The 19642-nt window shown below is 47.8% G+C and overlaps 6 protein-coding genes across 6 annotated transcripts; 2 read left to right on the forward strand and 4 right to left on the reverse strand.

The window, feature by feature from the left end:
- Window positions 1-2889: 2889 nt before the first annotated feature.
- FPRO_09037 (uncharacterized protein) lies at window positions 2890-4902 on the reverse strand (the record flags this gene model as incomplete). Its single annotated transcript, XM_031224469.1, has 7 exons — window positions 2890-4080; window positions 4196-4261; window positions 4339-4373; window positions 4442-4472; window positions 4525-4667; window positions 4718-4771; window positions 4821-4902. 7 exons carry the CDS (start codon window positions 4900-4902, stop codon window positions 2890-2892), a joined length of 1602 nt encoding a protein of 533 aa, XP_031089725.1.
- Window positions 4903-5144: 242 nt separating this feature from the next.
- FPRO_09036 (uncharacterized protein) lies at window positions 5145-6991 on the reverse strand (the record flags this gene model as incomplete). The annotated part of the gene is made up of 2 exons (XM_031224471.1): window positions 5145-5951; window positions 6005-6991. 2 exons carry the CDS (start codon window positions 6989-6991, stop codon window positions 5145-5147), a joined length of 1794 nt encoding a protein of 597 aa, XP_031089726.1.
- Window positions 6992-7969: 978 nt separating this feature from the next.
- Window positions 7970-8446, reverse strand: FPRO_09035 (uncharacterized protein; the record flags this gene model as incomplete). Its single annotated transcript, XM_031224472.1, has 1 exon — window positions 7970-8446. One exon carries the CDS (start codon window positions 8444-8446, stop codon window positions 7970-7972), a length of 477 nt encoding a protein of 158 aa, XP_031089727.1.
- A 2185-nt stretch (window positions 8447-10631) lies between these two features.
- On the forward strand, window positions 10632-12254 carry FPRO_09034 (uncharacterized protein; the record flags this gene model as incomplete). The annotated part of the gene is made up of 2 exons (XM_031224473.1): window positions 10632-11059; window positions 11111-12254. 2 exons carry the CDS (start codon window positions 10632-10634, stop codon window positions 12252-12254), a joined length of 1572 nt encoding a protein of 523 aa, XP_031089728.1.
- Window positions 12255-13108: 854 nt separating this feature from the next.
- FPRO_09033 (uncharacterized protein) lies at window positions 13109-14401 on the forward strand (the record flags this gene model as incomplete). Its single annotated transcript, XM_031224474.1, has 3 exons — window positions 13109-13372; window positions 13508-13581; window positions 13633-14401. 3 exons carry the CDS (start codon window positions 13109-13111, stop codon window positions 14399-14401), a joined length of 1107 nt encoding a protein of 368 aa, XP_031089729.1.
- Window positions 14402-16083: 1682 nt separating this feature from the next.
- FPRO_09032 (uncharacterized protein) lies at window positions 16084-17982 on the reverse strand (the record flags this gene model as incomplete). The annotated part of the gene is made up of 2 exons (XM_031224475.1): window positions 16084-16784; window positions 16836-17982. The coding sequence occupies 2 exons, from the start codon at window positions 17980-17982 to the stop codon at window positions 16084-16086; spliced, it is 1848 nt and encodes a 615-aa protein (XP_031089730.1).
- Window positions 17983-19642: the final 1660 nt, after the last annotated feature.

Consider the following 19642-nt stretch of genomic DNA (forward strand, 5'->3'; position numbering starts at 1 on the left):
ACGAGAGGCTACCATCGCAAGCCAGCAAATCGTGAGCTCTATAGATATTACTACCTTGGTCCCAATTTCCAATGTACTGTCTCATAGTGACCATATTTTGGAGGTCAGAACTAGCTTGTTGCTGTCGTTATCGCCGAGTTACAACAATCTGCCACCGCAGCATCAGCCCCAGACACAAAGGGCCAAAATCACAAAATCGCAAACCTCGAAAATAGCATAATAAAATGACATCGTCTGGGTCGCTCGAGTCTCAAATTTCAGTAAATACTATTATCAGCTCTATATCAGTATTATTGGCGCCAATATTGTCCAATAGCAAACCGACTTTCTGCGACTGCCTACCCTGTTGTTTGCCCTGTCATCGATTGCCCCAGCCAACAGAAGGACGTGTCGCAGAGCCACAAATCGAAGAAATAGTAGGAAGAAAGACACTATCTCAAATATTCGAACGTTCTAAACCGATGAGCCTCTTTATTTTGATCGCATCTGCCTTGAGACTGTCGATATCGACGAGTTTCAGATTGGCAGTCTGGTCTCAGACGCCCAGCAACCAAGGATGTGTCGCAAAGTCGCAAATAACGGGAATAATACAACGTGATAATGCTATTCCGATAGAGAGTACCCATTAAGCCAGGAAAGACATTCATTAGAACCATAAACATGCTTTTGTTGCCGGAAACGTTGAGTCGCGAGTGAGCAGTTGACAATCTCATCCAGTCGCAACACTAGACGCACTTATCACAAAGTCACAAAAGGCAGAAAATGCGGGCACTGATAGCACTGTCTTATTAAGAAGAGTAAATTATGGTCCAAGAGATCTTTTATTGAGTTAGATAGGCATTGACGCCGCTATTCTTGTCGAGTTATGCGCCAGCAGTCGGTGATGGTTGACCCGGACGAGGTTGTCACAGAGCCTCAAAATCTTGAGAATACATTGTTTGATACAAAAAATAGAATTAGAAAGGCTGCATATAGTGGTGAGTGAGTTAAGTCAAGTTCTAAGTGCGCTGTCGCTGACAGTATCACTGGGCTTGCAGCGCAGAGTCTACCTCGACCCATTCAAGAAAACATTGTCGCAAAGCGACATATCACAGAAATGATAGACTTCAGTACCAGTCGCTTAAAATCTAGGACATATGTAATTGCTGTATCTAGTTGTTGAAACAGTAGAAGCAGTATGGGAGTCATCAACGCAGAATTGCAAGCGAGCAGTCTGCAACTGTGTACCCAAAAGGACCGCACTGTAGGGCGTGTTATCGTAGAAATAGCATCTACTAGTACCTATGAATCAATCCAGAGGTATCTATTTCTTGGTACTGACTCTCGACTGCTCTCTAAAGGCGTTGTTGCCATCAATATCGCGAACTTACAGTTGAGCATCTACATACATCCACCGTGCTCGCGACGAAACAGTCCAACGCAAGAAACACAAAGCAGAAAATCGCAGGTAAGATGAGATATTTCAATATGAAAACAGTCTATAGAATCTGAAATTTAATTATCTGTATTTATTTGAATAAGAACATCATTAATGCTGCTGATATGGCTGAGTGACAGTCCTGCGTTCAAGGCCCGTCTATGTGTCGACGAAAGAGTCGCCCAGTTTCCACAATGATGAATATAATGCAGTTAAATGAGCGCTAATAGATTAAGGGATATTGATTGTGTATGTTAATGTTCAGAAAAGCTAAGTCTTTCTATAGAGATGTCTTGTTCTGATGTCCTCGCTCCTGCGATGTTCGCTTCAATCGCCACTGAGGCATGATAACAGGTCACGTTGATTTGAAGGCTTAGTCCCCTTACTTTACAAGTTAAACGTGTCGGACGGCCTGTAAGCGAATATTTACCGGGTCCTATCTCCAAGTCAGAGCTGCGTTGTCATTCTGTATCGCATGCCCTGGAGCGCTGAGTTATTGGCGATGTCCTCAACGTTGATGGCTGCGACGACGATGATAATGAGATGTGCTGCACAAGGCTCAAACGAGTACTCCAAATAGAAGGTACCGAGGTCCTCTGTAGCGATGTTTTGCAACTGAATCGTCTCGTTGTGCTGCCATTGCGTATCCTGCTGCCCATTCATCAATCAGCAATGAGACAGCAACGTTTGCACACGACGAGCACAAGATTATCTTGGCTGACACGGCACGTGGCGTCGGATACCCCATGAGTGCACGTCTGAATCATCGACTATGAGCCGTGAGGGCGCGTCGTTACTCCGCAGCTCAATCGTACTGCCGATACGATATCGCTCGCTACCTCCCAAAGAAGTCAATCACATGAAGGATACCAATGGCGAGAGCTTTAAACAGAGATTCTAGATGAATATCGTAGTGAGATTGGTAACCGTCAGGCTGCGATGTCGGCAAACAGTCTCAAGTTGACAGATCATGCTTCAGCTGCACAGGATCGGATGCCGACACCCCTCAGTCAACTGTGCTACTCAACCTCTCAGCCTATTTTAGCAATGAGGCGATGACAGAACCAGGACATGGCTCTACTAAACCAGCAATACCTTGAACGCTTTCCACGAATTCTTCGCAGAAAGAGAATGCCCATCTGATGCCTCAACATCCGGGGGCACTCGCCTCTTTGACAAGACCTGAAAGAGCTTGTATATACTTACTCAACTTTTGAAGACCGAACTATAATGTTGACAATTCATAAGCTTCAGTACAATACGGTCTCCGATATAAGCCAATGGATAATGCACATGCTGCATGTAGATGCAAATGAGATTCTGTGTGGATCCTTCGCACTCTGTATATTGTATCCAGTCCTCTGTCTGTGAGACGTCCTCCATTGTCTTGGCCGAGTTCTCTATTAGAAAAAACTGGGTTTGGGGCTTATGTACACCTTGTCCGCATTTATACCCATTTGAGACCATTTTGGTTACGAGTCTTGTCCCGTGACCCTTCCTCCCCGTGACTCGATATACTGCTCCCTGGTCTGGAATTCGAACTGAGGAGGTAGAATAAAATCGTAGTATAGATCAGCGGGAATTTTGCAGCCAAAACTTCTTCCGTGATAGTCCCATCTGGAGATACGGCGTCCCACATCATCCATCCCTTTAGTTTCCTCCACCAATACGTTGGGGTCTACCGGGACCCCAGGGTGAAAATCCGAACGCAAAATCGACGTCTTATTAACCAAGTGCTTGACCGCCTCCCTGAATCTGGGGTCAAGGAAGAACTTGTCTGGTGTGGCGGACAACTGATTTGTAGTCGAGCTGAAGAGGTCCAATTCGCAGCATTTATCGAATGCTGGGCCCTCCGCAAGGGCCATGTGAATGCACCCTTGGAAGACCTCGGTACAGAGATCGCCATAAGATCCACCCCACAAATTAAAGATGAAGGAACCTGAGGGAATATCTAAATCCCGCATTGAAAGAGCGTCAATGAGCCAAGACTCCAGAGTCAGGAGGAAGGTAGGCCCATAAAGACTTCTAGGTTTATCCCGAGTCATCCATTCCTTTTCCGCTCCAGCGCAGCTATGGATGCAGCCGAAAACACTGACACGGCGCTCCACCTGAAGTAGTGGGTTTTCCTTGTATAAAGGGACCAAGCCCCGGGCGTGAAGTGACGGCATGTTGACTGATGGCGAATCTTCATGCAATGTGATCCTACGGATCCGTGTTCGCTGCTCAACGGGCAGCCTGTTCAAGAAACGTATTGCTGTAGCGGTGGCAGAGAATCTTATTGTATCGCGATAGCGGTAATCAAAATGACCGATCAATCTCGTGGGATTCTCATATTCGGCATCGTATTGACATCTTTCGGCATCTTCTGGACGTGGCCCAATGGGGATATCGCCAAGTTCCCGGTAGAACTTGTCGGGATAAGCCCAAAGTTCTGGGAGCTTCCACACAAAATCGTGAATATTTAAAAAATCCAATGCATGGGCAACATCCTCCCTTGAAGGAATGTCCCAAAGATTGAATTTGAACCCGAGAAAATCTTGCGGATGGTACTTGCCAATCCAATGGGGTAAGGTCTTGTATACCTGATTATTAAATTCCGTTGGTGCCTCTTTAGCGATGAGACGCAGACAATACGAGAGTGCATCTCGGACATCCCCTGACTGCTGTTGCCATCTATCATGTGAGTCACCTGGCAAACTCCCACTTGGGTTCATGAAGACTTGATAAGATAAGTAAAAATATCATTCTGGTAATCAATGAAGTTACGGCGGCTCGTACGACGAGTGGCTCAAGGGCATCGAGTGGCAGGCCGAGAGGGTACTGAGGAAGACCGAGCCGCTGCGACTATGTTGAAGGTAACAGTATTAGCATAGGTACACCAACTGAAAAGGGCTTGATGTAAGACAGAGTAGCATACACACCAGGCTCGTCATGATCTTAAACCACGAGAGCGCGACTACCCGTGACAATAAAGTCAGTAGCAACTCGAAGGAGTGTCGAAAGGAAGGGCAGTTGCGGGCTTACAGATGAGAGGGACGGCGTACCGCGAAATCTGCTATCAGAGGATGGTCAATGGAGGAGAAGACGAAGGAAGAGGGCGAACATACGGATGAAAGAGGGGTAATCGCGGGGTTCTGCTGAGACATGTCAGAGCCGTGGCAAACGGGTTTGGCTGAGAGAGACAGAGGCAGAGGAGAAGGAGGCGATGGCGGAGAGGTGAACGACGTACCGGGAGGAAAATGTATTGAGTCTAAGATCGGTCAGCGACATGAACATGTAGGCAGAGGAGGCAGGACTTACTTTGTGTAGGTTCGGGCGGGCCGCCAAAAGTCAATGACCTGAAGTCGTGACTGACTGAGTAAGTTGGACTGGGATGAGAGAGTAAGGTTGAAGGAGGACTTACCGTCGGCGAAGGAGGGGGGAAATAGATCACGATACACAGCACGTGACCAATCTACAATCATAAAGACCCTGATGGACGACATAAGCAACACTCGATCGGAATGGAAGCGAGGGAAACGGTGGGAGATACTTGCGGCCAAACATCAGTGCACCATCAATATAAACAGGGGCCTTATAGTTAGATGAATGACGTGAGTGAGGAACCCTGAAGACGCGAAATGGAATGGATGAAGAAGGCATAAACCAACAGAGGAATGCAAGGATTGAGTTATGGGTGAACCTGGTCCGGCAACCTCATCGTCTTCCAAGTCTCGTGTGTGGGAGCTTAAGAGCCCCCGTAATCGACATAGAACATAGAGTCTAGTGGAGCTAATGAAAACTGTTCAAGCCCGAAACACATCATGGCCCAGTGAACAGCAACCTTCAGGTTAGTTGTCAGAAGCGTCTCCCATCCGAAATGCTTGACCTTCCGAATCAACAGTAACCTGACATCATGGAGATCAGGACACTCCATGAACATGTGATGAAACGTCTGGTTGGGGTGCCTGCAGGTACAAGTAGCTTCAACTCGGACCCTGACGACCGTATCGGAACCAGGAGACTTGACCTCCCTGAACACGTGGCACTTGTTCAAGTACCAGTTGAGTCCAACGCACTCAGTCCGCAGTTGCATGCCAAGTGTAGACTCGGGTCGCGTCATACCTCGGTAGTAAGCTAAACTCTCTCCGCCCCATTCCTCTTTGAATGCGGGAGGCTGATAAGTAGTGGTCTTCGTATCTTTTCGTTCCCTGCGGTGGGCTTCCCATATCACTTTACTTGCCTCGATCGCCTGCCGAATCGCCTGTTGTCGGATGGCCCTGTTGCGGTTTGCCGGGATTATCCAAGCTTCAAGAACTGTTATTGTCGGCGGACACTTCCAAGTATCTTGAAATCGTTCTCCGGATTCTTTGACTAGCACTCGCGCGTTGCGCTGGAGGACGTCAAAGGCGCTTTCGTTGTAGTCATGAAACTTCTCATGAAATCTTCCATCCTCGTCGTGTTGGGGTACCTTGTTGAACCAGAAGTCGTGAGGGCGCACCTTCAAAGACTTGGCGCGACAAGACCTTGACATGCCTAGAGGAAGATTTCGATGCTGTCATTGTAACACTCCTTCTCCAGGACAACTTGTGCGGTGCCACGTATTACACCGGACAACAGCTTGATGCACTTGTACTGCAACTTTTGGAGTCGTGCTATCTGGCCAGCTGGCAACGAGCGGTGCAGACCCGGCAGACCCCGTTCGTGTGGACGCCAGACAAACCATGCTGCGCAAGCATAGGAAATAACAGGCCGAATCTTGCAGATGTAATACAGCCTAGTCTTCTCGAGCGTCATCCCCCAGTTGGCCCCAGATATCCGTCTTTGATACATCAATGCTGTCTCAGCCTCCTCCTCGATACGTGTCAAGTGGTGTTCAAAAGACAGCTTGGGATCCAACATAAGCCCAAGAACCAAAAGCTTCTTCTGTTGAAGATATTCTGGGTTGTTCCTGAGCTGGTCGATGTCGGGCAGTAGCGTACATGGGGATTTAACCTTTGGCGCGCCGGCCAACCCGAGGACCACGCGTTTCCGTTGGTCACTCTTCTGCTTGGCGTCACTCACGCCACGTCGAAAGTGCATCACCAGTGACTTCTCCGGAAAGAAGGAGAGATGAGCGTCTTTGGCCCACTTCATGATTAGATCGTGGAACACCTTCAAGATAGAACAGTTCTCCTCGTAGGAGGGAGAGAAAGCCATGATATAAGTGCCGTCCACATAGGTAAAGACATGAACCTCAACATATGGCCGATCCAGCTTCTTGATTTCTTCGGCAAGCATTATAAGCAATGGTGCCGTGTAGAATAAGAAGAGTAGGGGGGACAGCGGGGATCCTTGGGGGATGCCAATGTTGACAAAAAAAGGGTCTGAAACGCTCTGGGGCAGTTTGAGAACGATGGAGCGGTCCGAAAGAAACGAGTGAATAACGCGGAGGAACCATGTAGCGACGCCGCGGTCGGCAAGAGTCTGGAGGAGTAAGATGCGATCAACACAATTGTAGGCTCCAGATATATCAAGTACAACCATCGAGACGTACAATCGAGATATGCCGCCTTTTGGTTTCCAGACACAGGCCTTCCGAATGACACCTAACATGGCTTTGAGAGCGTCTGTTGTTGATCTGCCCGGAGCACCGTACTGAGTATTGGGAAGAAGGTTGTGATCCAATGCAAGCTTCTTCAGGTGTTAGGCAAGAAACCGCTTAAATAGCTTGCCAAGGCACGATAAGAATGCTATAGGTCACCAGCTACTTGGGTGGCCATAGGAAGGCTTAGAAGCCTTAGGTAACATCACCGTAATGGCTTTCCTGAAGGCTGCCGCGTGGTATCCATGCCTGATGCATGCATTGAAAAGTTAAGCGATGTAAGGTGCTACCAACGTGCGACATAACTCGAGGGCTTCGTTGGGGACTTTGTTCTCCACTCAGGCCTTATTTTATATTCATTCAGTCCAGATGTCTTTTTTTCCCCATTTGTTACGAGAGTTGGCACCAGCAAGAACGTCTTGCCCACAACAATCCGATCTATGGGTATTTTAGTTCAGACTTCCAGCCAAGCTAAGCGATTAATATTTCCTTCTCACTCGTCTAAAACTTACTGAACATACATAATCAGGTTTAGAGCATAAGATCATGGTTGCTCTTCTCAACTCGACCCGAGGTCACTTGGCCCTCTTGAGTGGCACCTTGCTCACCATCTCGGACTTCACCCAACCAGGCTGTAATATCACCAAGCAGACGAAGGCACAGGGGTTGATCGACGCGTTCAACAGGATTGAGCAACTAATGGACCCTGATCTTGCTATCGAATTGGGTCATTTTCTAATCCAAGCTTGGAAAACAGTCCCGAAATTTTGGGACGCTCGCGACAAGTTGGGTTTCGGTAATTGGATGGCCATCAAACCCTTCAGCAAGAAAGGCTCCCGTCTCTACTACCCATTGTGGGTTTTCAATGCGGTTTGAAGGAGACCCAGCTCCTACACCATCAAACCCCTGACTTAGGCACTCGAGGATTTGTGTGGCGTACATTTTCTGTATGATGAGGTTTTCTGTCCTCGAGCCGTCCAAGACCAGATTCATTTAGAAAGCTGCTCCCGATAAGGGCTGTAGTCTGGGAAGGGAAGTCCCGGAGGGGCACAATCGCTCTTAGTTAAACAAGTAAAATCGCGGATATACTTCTGCTTTTCTTGCTGTAAAGAAAACACAATTTCGTGATGGTCAAGTGCGGGCATATTGATAACATTTTGAGGCTGGCATTGCGCGTTACCCATCAAAGTCGCCACCCAAAGCGCCTTGCTGCCGGGGCTTTTGCGATAAGCCTTTTGGGCCTTGCGTTTCATATGTTTGGCGTGGTGATCTAGTCGAATATCGGGACCCGCGGGAGTCGAGAGGCACTCAGTCGAAAGGATGTTCCGCAGGCGAGGATCTAGCAGCTGTTGTCGTAGAGCGGGATTTGCAAGATAGCTATCGACATGCTTCTGTATAGACTCATAAATAATCTGAATGAGTCTCAGTGCAAAGGCATCAGAGTGTTGACGGGAGTCCAGTGGCATGTCATTGAGATTGCGAAGACCTATTGCGATGGCTTCGAGGAAAGGCTTGCTGTTAATAGAGTTCCAGAGCAGGATCCTACTGTTATCTTAGTTATATCTTATATCCAGGACTGTCCTTATAGAGCGGTAGTTACTTAGTTTTTAAAGTTATTTTAAAAAGACCTTAAATACTTAATTAATATTAAAGAGTAAAGGTAATATATAAAGTAATAAAATAGTATTTTAAACTTAAATTTAATATAAGGTTTTATAAAATGTTTTTTTAATTTATATTTATATAATTATTTAATAAACTTAACTCTTTTTTATTAAATTTACTTAATCTTATATATTAAAAATCTATTATATACTTTATTATAAATTCATATATTAAGGTATAATTAGCTTATGCGAAAAACATACTAGTAGCAGAATTAATGCCTCAGTCCCCATTCCCATATCCACCTTATTTCTTAGCGACATTACATCAATCTAGCTTGCCAAATACTGGCCTCTTGCAAACATAGACGCACACACACAACAACAACAGCCATGGAAGAATACATATCAAGACTTCGTGGTGCCCAGGAAATAAGAATCCTTGAAAAGGCTCAAACACGAGCGGCAACAGTTGCATTTCGCGATGACATGTTGATGTCTAGTCCCCCAAGTTGCTCTGCTGCAGACTTCAAGAGGCCGCGCCTCCGGAAATGCTTTTTTGATCCGGCCACTATTAATTGGAGTCACTCCTCACGCGTTGGTGGTGGAATCGACGGATACATATGGAAGGTGTGGTTCGGAGTGGATGGCCCTTATGCCCTCAAGGTGGTAAGCATACCAGATGTCTATAATGCAGCTAGCCTTTTCTCACTCTCTTTCTCAGTTCTGGGATGCCAATCAGCCGAACTTTCATCACTACTTTGCCGCCCAGAGGGAATGCCAGAATGCTGCCCTTCTTCAAATGCTCGAGACAGCAATTCAACAAGCGACCACTCCAATTATGGTGAATACCAGCCCAAGAACTAAAGATGAAGCTTTAGCCAACCTTTACTGGTTTTCCAACGAAGGCCGCCAAATGAATACATCGGCTCAAGGAGCACATGTTGAGGAGATAGTAACGACTCCACGCATTAGGAAGTGCTATGGGTGGACGAGGTTTAGTGGCCACTCATTATTGGAGTTGCCCAAAGACCTAAAGCCGCCGGTTCTGCAAGTAGGAAAGTTTTGCCGCTCGATATCGACGGAGAAGGAATATACAGCAATAGTATATGAATATGTCGAAGAAGGAGAAAATCGCACAGATGTTGTGGAGGAAGCGGACAGATTCTTTTGGCTTGGTGGATTTAGCCATAGTTCCTCCCGTGCTGCAAGGAATTGGAAGAGGGGGAGTCCTTGTGGATTTGTCGGATATTATTCATGCTGGTGGATACGGATGGTATGCAAAACGCTATGGGCCATGGAAGGCGAGTAAGTTGCTAAGACCATAGATATTTTACCTATATTAATACTATTTTAAGTCAACTGTATTTAATATTAAAGAGATAGAAAGTTAAGTCTAGCTAGATAATTAAGAGCCTTGTCTTATCTTTTAATCTGTAAAGGACGACACCATTTAGGCTTGTTGCTATAGGCTAACCCCAATTTGTCTAAACCTTGTACGCTGTACAGGATTCCCACAAATTGGGTTAGCTGGACTGGCCGAGAGGCAGGGATACACAACACAACTATTACAAATAAGCACAAGAACCCCGCCATTTCAATCTCCTCCCGCAGCAGGTTACTGGAATCCTCTGCTTGCTGGGGTCCCCAAGCACGTGAGTTCGGCCAATGCTACAGTAAGCTTCCTCAGTCATTATCTTTCAGCTGGGAGAGAGCATCAACCGACAACCATCGATCTGCGCTCACACACCTGGCAGTAAGCACAGACGTCGTTGAACAGACGGAACATTTTACGCCTCTCGTCAATAACGCGTTGAGCCAACTATCATGTACAGCCACTATCTACATGCCCTCTCGGTGCTAACTGTACTTAGTGAACCACTCCTTCCGAGACGAGACACCCGGGCTCATCTTACAATCGAGCTCTCTAACCGCTATAACGAGCATGCTTCAGTTTAGCCAAGTCGGTCCCAGGCCTGGCATCGCATCCACCTGTAGATCTTTACATACCGCTGTACAAGCAGGGTCCCCGTGGAAGGCCTCTAGCATGGCAGCTGTATCTGAGTCTTTCCCTGGATCAAGCAATCGCTATTCAGAAGATGCCAGCATTTTGTTGGCATTCTTATCTGTCCTTGCGGTCTCCGAGAGAGTTCCATTGGATCTTCTCTCCCGTGGAGCTGCACCTCGGAGACGCTGGAATACACGTGGCGAAATAGAAGCGGTAGATGCTGCTGCTGCTGGTCTGAACCCAGAGTTGTATAGCTTGCTCTCCGGCAGCTCAAGGTTGAGTGACGCCTTTCACGAGCTAGAACTGTTGTCAGCTCTTTCAAAGAACACGGACGAGACCTATAACTTGGACGAAATCGTTGTGAGTCGTATCCGTGAGAGGTTGTCACCAGAGAGCCTCTTATTCTTTAGGTCCCAAGCCTTGATTGTTGTATATCGAGCAATTCCCTGGAAATATGTCGAGCCTGCGTAAGTTTAGCCACCAACAGAATCACCTTCATAGCCTAATAATAGTCACAGAACCCCCATTACGAAGCTATTCCTACCGCATCTCAGATACACCCTACAAACATTTCGTGAAGATTCTATGTACTTGCCTGTGGGCGTCAGAGCCGACCTTGTCCTTACGCTCCTGGAGGCATCGAGATTTCCCAACATGGCGTGGAAACGTTTCATGGTGGAGCAAGCAGAACTTGCCGCGCACGGCCTGGAAGACCACTACATTCACTATTTAATCGCGCAATCACGATGTCTTCTGGATCGGATTTCTGGAACTACGGACCAGACTAGGAGCTGCCTTGACGATATCGGCCAGGACACGACATCAATGACCATAGATAACAGGATGCATTCCGTAGCCGGTCAAGCATCCATTCAGCGTTCTTTGGACTGCATCCAGACTGAAGACTTGTCTACTGCCAAGAGAGTATTGGAAGACTGGAGCCCCCTTCACAGGATCCCCTCATCCCTTGAACGCGTCGTCGAGTTTCGGAAGAACATCTTGCTTGGAAGGATTCTACGGTACCAAGGTGCATTCAGAGAATCGCTGACGTATCTTGAGAGGGCTCAGACAACAGCAGCGCAGGAAAACGATCTCACCTTTTATGAAGACTTTCGTGATCTTACCTGCGATCTTGCAGATACGCTGCGAGAGCTTGATGAGCCTATGTCTGGTGAAGGTCACCTTCGCACAGAAATCACCCGTCGAGACCGCAGTGGTATCTCGACGGGCAAATCTCTATTGCAACTATCTCTTGCCGAAGTCTTATTTGCCCAAGCACGCTATAGAGAAGCTGAAAACATCTGCTTGGAAGTTGAGTCTCGTCCCGGCTTGTTGAAACTCGAAAAGTTACGTTTACACATCACTATGGCAAAGATACGCCACGTTGACTTCAACTATGATGGCGCATTTCTTTATTGGAAAGAAGCAATGAAAGACATTGCAAAGTTTCAAATGACTGGCGGGCGTGCAACTCGAACGATCCTCTTATCTATTTGCGATACCCTCCGCAGTCGAGGCCAAGCGAAGCTGATGAAGGATTCCATGAACCAGGTGGCATTACTTGATGCTGGTGCTAAACCGGAAGGTGCTGAGTGCTGGATCGCGGGACTGCGCCATTGGTCACAGTATTTGGATTCCAGAACTTCTCGCAGTCACATGTAGCAGATTATTGCTTTGATATTTGCTGAAATCAGAAGTCTCTGTCACACCCTTCAAGTTTCCTGCATACAGGCTATCGGAAGTGCTAATGTAGCATGGTAAGATAATTGATATACCCTTGTAATATAGGGATGTAGAAAGACGCAGCTCTTATTGGTACCCAGGACGAAAGCTTGCAGTTTCAGAGAGGAGGAGGACTAGCCTTTGATAGACGCTTTATAACTATACCTTACTCATCGCAGGCTTACAGGTCATACAAGAACCGTATCAGTTAGGATTTGTCTATCGTTACTACACAGAAACATGTTTTCAAATGGTTACCTGCTAGTATCTGTAAGCTGGCAACTCTTGATAGCAACGGGACCTATCCTCGAGCGAGTATAGAAGTATAGAATGTCACATCGCTTTGCATAGTAAGGTATCACTTCACCAATGAGAGATTGATGATGTCTTGCTTCTTGTTGTGTAGCTTACATATCGAGATCAAGGCGGCAGAGTCCCAGATGGTCACGAAACGACTCCGACAGTACGGTATGCATGAAAATGAAGCCATTGATTGGAAACGTTGGTTCTAGCCTTCCATGATCCGCCTCAAAGGTGATTGCTTGAGGATAAGTGACAAGATGACTTGTCAGAAATCGGACAACGGCTTTGGTCGATAGAAGTGAATACCAAAGAGAGTCCTACCCACTCCCTACCTCAAGTTTCATTCTAATGCCAAGCTTCCAAACACTCTCTCGATCTGAGCCCAGCCTACGTGGACCTGAATCTATCATCCTGGGATTGTAAGCAAGTCAAAAAGAAAAACAGGTACGGCTATTCGAGCTAATCTTTTCAAGCTACTAGATATAAGAAACATGCCAACACTTCTCGAAGCTCTTACAAAGCGGAATGTGGCGGTCAACTCTCAGGCCGTTGTAGGAGGCTCCAATACCACAACTGAAACATATATAGAGCCGGGCGGGTGGAGGATGTGGGACGAATTCAACTACGACACTCTAACCCGAATATTCCGGCGAAAGCTTGCTTCGGAGTATCGTGGCTCATCGGAACCACGGGCCTTGGAGCTAGGTTTGATCGTCAGCAATGAAGAGACATTGGAAGACCTCTTGAGGCGATTCGTGAGTCCATGCGTCGATTACGCGCTGGAGCAGTAGCAGGGCCATCCACATCTGGGGCGCGGAAGCCGATGTGGGTTTGAGGACAGGCCTGACTGGTCAGCGATCTCGACTGAATACATAATCGAACACGGACAGTTTGCCAACATTCTCCCCGGAGACACCAAACTCGACGCGAAGTGGTCGCCTTGGATGTCTGAAGACACGGGCAGGTTCCACGAATGGTAAAAGGCCCTGGCCCAAGAGCTGACATATATGGCTAGGTACCGAACTAGATACGGCTTCATTATAACCGATGCCAATCTTGTTGCTCTCAGGATTACTCGCGAGCTTATCGGCGCTGGCCTGGCCCAAACACGTCCGCGAAGGGAGGCCGCTGTTTTTGTTGGCCATCAGAGACATAGTTCAGATGCCACGATGGGGTCAGGCGACGGCTCGAGTTCAGTTTACAGTGATGATAGCCCGTTGGAATGGAGCTACCATGACCCCGAATATGCTATCATTCCCTGGAATGCGCATGGGAAAGAGGTTCTGACCATTAAGCTAGCTCTTTGGTCCTTGATTATGATGGCTACGAGTGGCGACAGAGGTATTGATTACTCATATCCCCCGTTGGATAGCTGGCGATTCAATGGTGAGCGATATGTTCATAACACTTCAGGTACCACCAAGTCGGAGCTGTCTGAGGGTGATCATCTGTTGCTGGAGCCTAATGACATGAGCTGGGAGGGGGACGCGCATTACACACAAAGCCAGGATGTCGACGATATGCTTCCTTCAACCCGCGCTGGCGGCACTTCCAGTGTTGGCCCTTCTCAAGCATACCAGCCAATTGAGGTAGAGGCCTCTGTTAGAGGATCCTCTCGACAGGCCGATCAGGGTCCGGACGATGACGACCAAAAGACTGAAGTCGGGCCTTCTCATAGGCACCATAAGCGCAAGAAGGTCCGGATCGAGGAGCATTTGGTTACCAGAAAGCTCTACTATCTAAATGCCAATGGAGACAAGGTCGATACAAGTAGGGCTCAGTAGATCAAGGTGGACGGCGGGTATGAGTTAAAGGGCCGGAAGAATATCTACTTCACAGAGCAGTTCCCACATTAGCCTAGGTTGGAGCAGCCACCATCGCAGCAGTCGCTTTGCATTCACTTAGTGAAAACGAGCATGACGCGATGCGGCGATCGGTTTGAAGGAGAACTTTATGAAAGCTTTTCGTAAAGAAGGTCCAAGTGCAGAGAAATTGTTACAAGAGCTTTTGGTTCCGCCATTTAACACAGATCGTTAGACAACACGTAGTGGGGTATAGTCTGGAGTCTTGTAGTTGTTTTTCTATCAAGTATTGCTATATATAAGTAATGGTCCAATTCTAGTATTGGTTACTGACTAGCATTTATTGGAACCAGAGCTGAAATCGACATGCAGCTAGGATGGGCGTTGATGTTTTGGTTCCGATGCCGTCTTCGCTCTTCTTGTCTCGGAGACCTCGGCACAGATGAGTGGCGTCACCGATCGCATGGGCAATGTCGAGGAGAACTTGGTGAAACTCGAAGACCGATTATTTGGCCGACTCGATGGGAACGAACATCAATCCCGAAGCAGGCTACATGATGGCCAAAATTCACAATTAATTGGATTTCGGTCTGAAGTTGAACACGCATGCCTTGATTGAGCTCACGCAGATGATGGTCCAAGCCCAACGCGGACCCTGGGCCAGAGTCGATGCCGCCAAGTTGCAAGAAGCTCCATTGAAAGGACAGTCCAATTTCATTATCATATCGCTTTCTGAATGGGCCACTAGCGATGACCTTCGGAAACAGCCTACGAACCTAGAGAATCTGTTTCACCTTGAGCGTGGCTGCTCCAGAAGCTTCTCCAAGATGAGCTTCATGAGCCTGGCGTCAAGAGAAAGGCTTCGCACCAGCGGCTCATCCTACAAACCGAGCTTTTGAACACGGCGAAGCGACTTGCACTGACAGGTGTCACGTATTCAGTCATAATTATGAGGTCAAGGAAGTAACCATCCCCTTATGTGGTCAATCATTGTCAGGGTACGCTGAATGAAGTGATTAAGGCCCTACAGGCTACTGGGCTTAGGGGACCTCGCCTTTAGGCTGCATAGGTACCCAACCACTTCCATTGCTAGCGATTATAGCGCTAACGCGCTGCGTTGCGGCCTTTGTATAGAAGTCCATCAACCGTTCACTTGCGACGGGATGTGCAAAGAACTTCAAATGCTGCAATTGTAGCGGGGCCTACAAGACGTGCGATACATGTTGTAGCTGTAACCCTATTAATACATCTATCTATAATTACTTGCCTACATAAATGCCTTACTCGGACTACTTCTCTTGCCAAGAGGGCCACTGATTCTCATAGTACCTAAGCGCCTGCGTACTGTTGATGCTAAGCCAGAAGGCCCTCCTCCGTATACTGAGAGCAAGCCCGTTCATTTTTCAGCAGCCCGGAACCTATGAGCGCGTATTTCTCAATATGACATGATCAAAGTACAGCCTTAGGCACAAGACAAACGAAGACTAGGTTTGTCGCGGGATCAAAGCGCTGTTAGGGACCCGTTGGGGTGCATACATGTCGCATTCAGTTGTCTACAACCTACCTGTGATATATTAAACCTCAGAAAGTCTTGCGCAGCCACATCTAATAGTTACTTCGAGAAACCTACCTATTTTCCTCCCCCGAAAGTCTCGATTGAAGCGCTAAGTGGCTTCCGGATAGGCTACGAGAGGGCCATCATCAGTCCGAAACTCGACGACGTCAGCCAGCCTGTCATAGATCAGCCCAGGGGGGCTTTCTTGCTTGAGTGTGCCATCCATTAAACGCCATTTGGCGACCCAGTCAAAGCCGTGGAGATGCTCGGTCTCCTTAGCCAAGGCCCGCGCATCTAAGGCGACACCAGTATTGAAGTCAGCAGACAGGACTCCAGAAGTCCGATTCACTAGCTCATCAATGGCTTTCACGTCCTCATCACGCATCATCCATCTGCGGGTGTCTTGGGCGCTTAAAGCGTCGTGAGGGAACGTGCCGTTCGCGTCCAATAGCTTGTACGCTCGATGCCATGCGATATCTCGATGCACTATTCGCTGGAGGAGGTCTGTGCAGAAGTCCTGGTGTGAGCCTGCCTCGAGACGAAACGTGAAGGATTTGGCAGGGATTCCTACATCCTTCACGGCGAGGGCATCCCTAATCCAGTAGCCAATGTTGCGAGAGAGGTGAGGTCTGATCCACATGGGTTCCATTTGTATTCTCTCACCACGTTGCAGATCCATGACCAGAGAGTAAGGGGGATCCCAGACTCCGATAATACAATCCAGCAAGCTGACGCGACGGGTAATCTGTAGCGAGGGGTTTTCATTGACAAAAGGAGCGAGACCGCGGGCGTGGGTGTGCGGATCGCTCACTGAGTCAAGGTCTTCGTGCAATACGAGATGCTTCAACTGAACGCGCTGACAGGGAATGCGTTTCAGAAAGCGGATGGCATTAGCGGCAGCTGAGAATCGTATCTTTTCTCGCCAATAAATACCAGAGCGAACGTGTACATTGGTATCAGGACCATCCATACCGGCTGCATCTTCATCGTCCTGGGCATCGTTGTGGTCGTCGCTCTGGTCGTCGCAATGGTCATAATCTTCATCATCCTCGTAATCATCCTGGTCATCTTCATTGTTGTCAAACTCATCATCAGAGTCTTGCCTTGGATCGGCGTAATGCCACCTGTCCGGACACTCCCAGATCCCATCAATATCCAAGAGTCTAATAGCATTCTTTACCTCGCTCTCTGATGGAATAGCCCAGTTATCGAATCGAAGATGTAAGAAGTCTTCAACTATGTCTGACCCAGCCCAGTGCGGAAAGATCCCGCGTAGGTGATTCGCGAACTGGACCGGTTTCTTGTCTGCGATGAGCCGTAAGCAATACGACAGAGCATCCTGCACCTCTGATTCACTTCCAAACCAGGTCTTTGATGGATGGCTTCTACTAAATCGATCGCGATGAATCCTTGAGAAACCTTCATATTCGTGTTCACCCCACTTGAAAATATAATTGACGGTAGTAAGGAAGTCTTGAACCGCGACACAGCAGCGACGGCCCTTCAATCGCTCCACGCGCGCTCGCTTAGCACCAGATGCAGATTCGGCAGCCATGACTTGGCTGAGATTGTTATTGTTGTCATCCAAATAATCAAGTCGATGATTTGTCGACACATCCTCGAGCTGGTTCGCAAAATCGGGATATTTCAGAGCGAACTGTCCATACATGTCGGGAGTCATGAACTCTGCTAAATGAAGGACCAAGTCAGCCTCCAAGTGGCGATAGTACGTAGTGACGACATTGAAGCAGCCAGCTAGACTTCGCCAATCCTCGCGATACAGCGTCGAGAAGGTAACCGAGTTGAGGGACAACGGGAGATGGCTGGACTCGTTGGCGATGGTACGGCACGTGAACATGAAGGAAAAGTCAATCGGTTGACCGTCGCTCGTCTTGAGCTTGTCGGATTTCGCATCGTAAACGTATCCGCCGTCGAGTTTGAAGTAGTCGCGATAGATGTGAAGGCGTAGCTCCGACGGGAGACGGAGGAAGCAGCGTTTGGTCGACATGGCCCAAAGTGAAATGGCCGAGTCAAAACTTTGGGGTTTGCACGAGGGAAAGCGTGTGAACCAAGAGGGGGAGACGCGGGGCTTTTATAGTGCATTGTCGGCAGAGCAAAGTCCACGTCACCGCCGAACCTTGAGGGAATGAAGCTATCAGCGACGAAGCTTATGCATGCACGGTCGCTTGGGATTGGATGCTTCAAGATGGATGAACTTTTTTTTATTCATCCTTTTTTATTCCCCCTCATTCACCCACGCCTCAGCCTTCCTCCATCGTCGCCCTCCACCATTCCTCCCCATTCCACTGACGTCCCTCCAGACGAGTTTGTGGGCACAGCACGCCTTATTATATAGCTTTGACCTAGTGACGACCAATAAATATGATCCAGGTATTCCAATAAGCCACAAAAGTATCAACAGTAAAGTCTCTGGCCAGACTGAAGTCTCAATAAACTTAATCAATAAGGTTACCTTTAGGCTGCAGCATCTCAAGCAACTCTAATCATGATAAATATATCGCCTGACCAGCAGAAGAGCTTTAAAAAGCCCTTTTGAGGCGATCTCCGTATCAGCGATGGCTATGCGAAAGAGGGAGGAAGAAGTGTACTTACCGGCTGAGCCTGCGAGTCCCCCGCAACTTCGACCTTTCCTCTTTCATTCATCATTCAAAGCTGTGAAGTTAGGAATCAGCCCTGAACCCCAATAATACGGTATAATAGCTTACATACTCGTGTCGACGATCGCAAAATCATTAACAAAGCAAATAAGCCTCCGCTTTGTCAGTTAGAATCACATCTTGAGAATATGACAGACCACTTACTTATCAGCAAGTTCTCCACCCCGACTACTTCCCTACAAGGTTAGCAAGGACGTTTAATGCCTGGAAATATCACACAGACATACCATCAGATCAACAACGCTGACCTCAATCATAGTCAAGATGGCGAACGTGCCCAACGCGCAACCGGTAGTTACTAGTTAGAAGGTACCCATTAGTAACTGCACAAAAAACATAAGTCAGAGGTTCATAAGGTCCTTACTCAATCGACTACGCCTGCAGCACATCTCGACTAGCTACAGCTACCCCAGAAACGTCTGCAACAGATATATCACAGCCCTAACAAGGACTATACTCCCTGGGGCTAGAGTGAAGGTCAAAAGCGAAGCCATTCAGTTATCAGCAATCAGCCATAATCAGCAGATAGATAACCAGTTGCTCACTAAATAAGAGGTTATATTAATTTAATGCAGTTCTAGGACCAGGGAATAACTTATGCCTAATTATCTTTAAGTGCAAGCTCCTCTGCCGCGTGACTAGGAGCTTCCGCTATAGAAGGTGGCTCGACAGGGAGGTATAGAGGCTAAGCACCCTAGATCTAACAGATCCGTACCTTGGTATGCTGAGGACCCTAAAGTATCCGTATTATTCAAGTCGCTGGCTGTATGAACTAATGGTACTTACGAGCACAGCCTCTAGATCTCCAGCATCATCACGCTGCAGGCGTGGTCGCCGCCAATCTGTAAGTGGGCTGAACTTAACAGTTAGCAATAAGTCCAATCAAACGGAATAGCCGGCATAATATACAAGCAGATATCTGCCTTGCAGGGCGGGGGCAGAACCTTCCATGGTATAATAACGAGGGTATTGGCCGAGCCCCGTGTGATA

Source organism: Fusarium proliferatum (assembly GCF_900067095.1).
Source record: "Fusarium proliferatum ET1 genome assembly, contig: FPRO_scaffold016, whole genome shotgun sequence".
In the NCBI taxonomy this organism is placed as follows: Eukaryota; Fungi; Ascomycota; class Sordariomycetes; order Hypocreales; family Nectriaceae; genus Fusarium; species Fusarium proliferatum.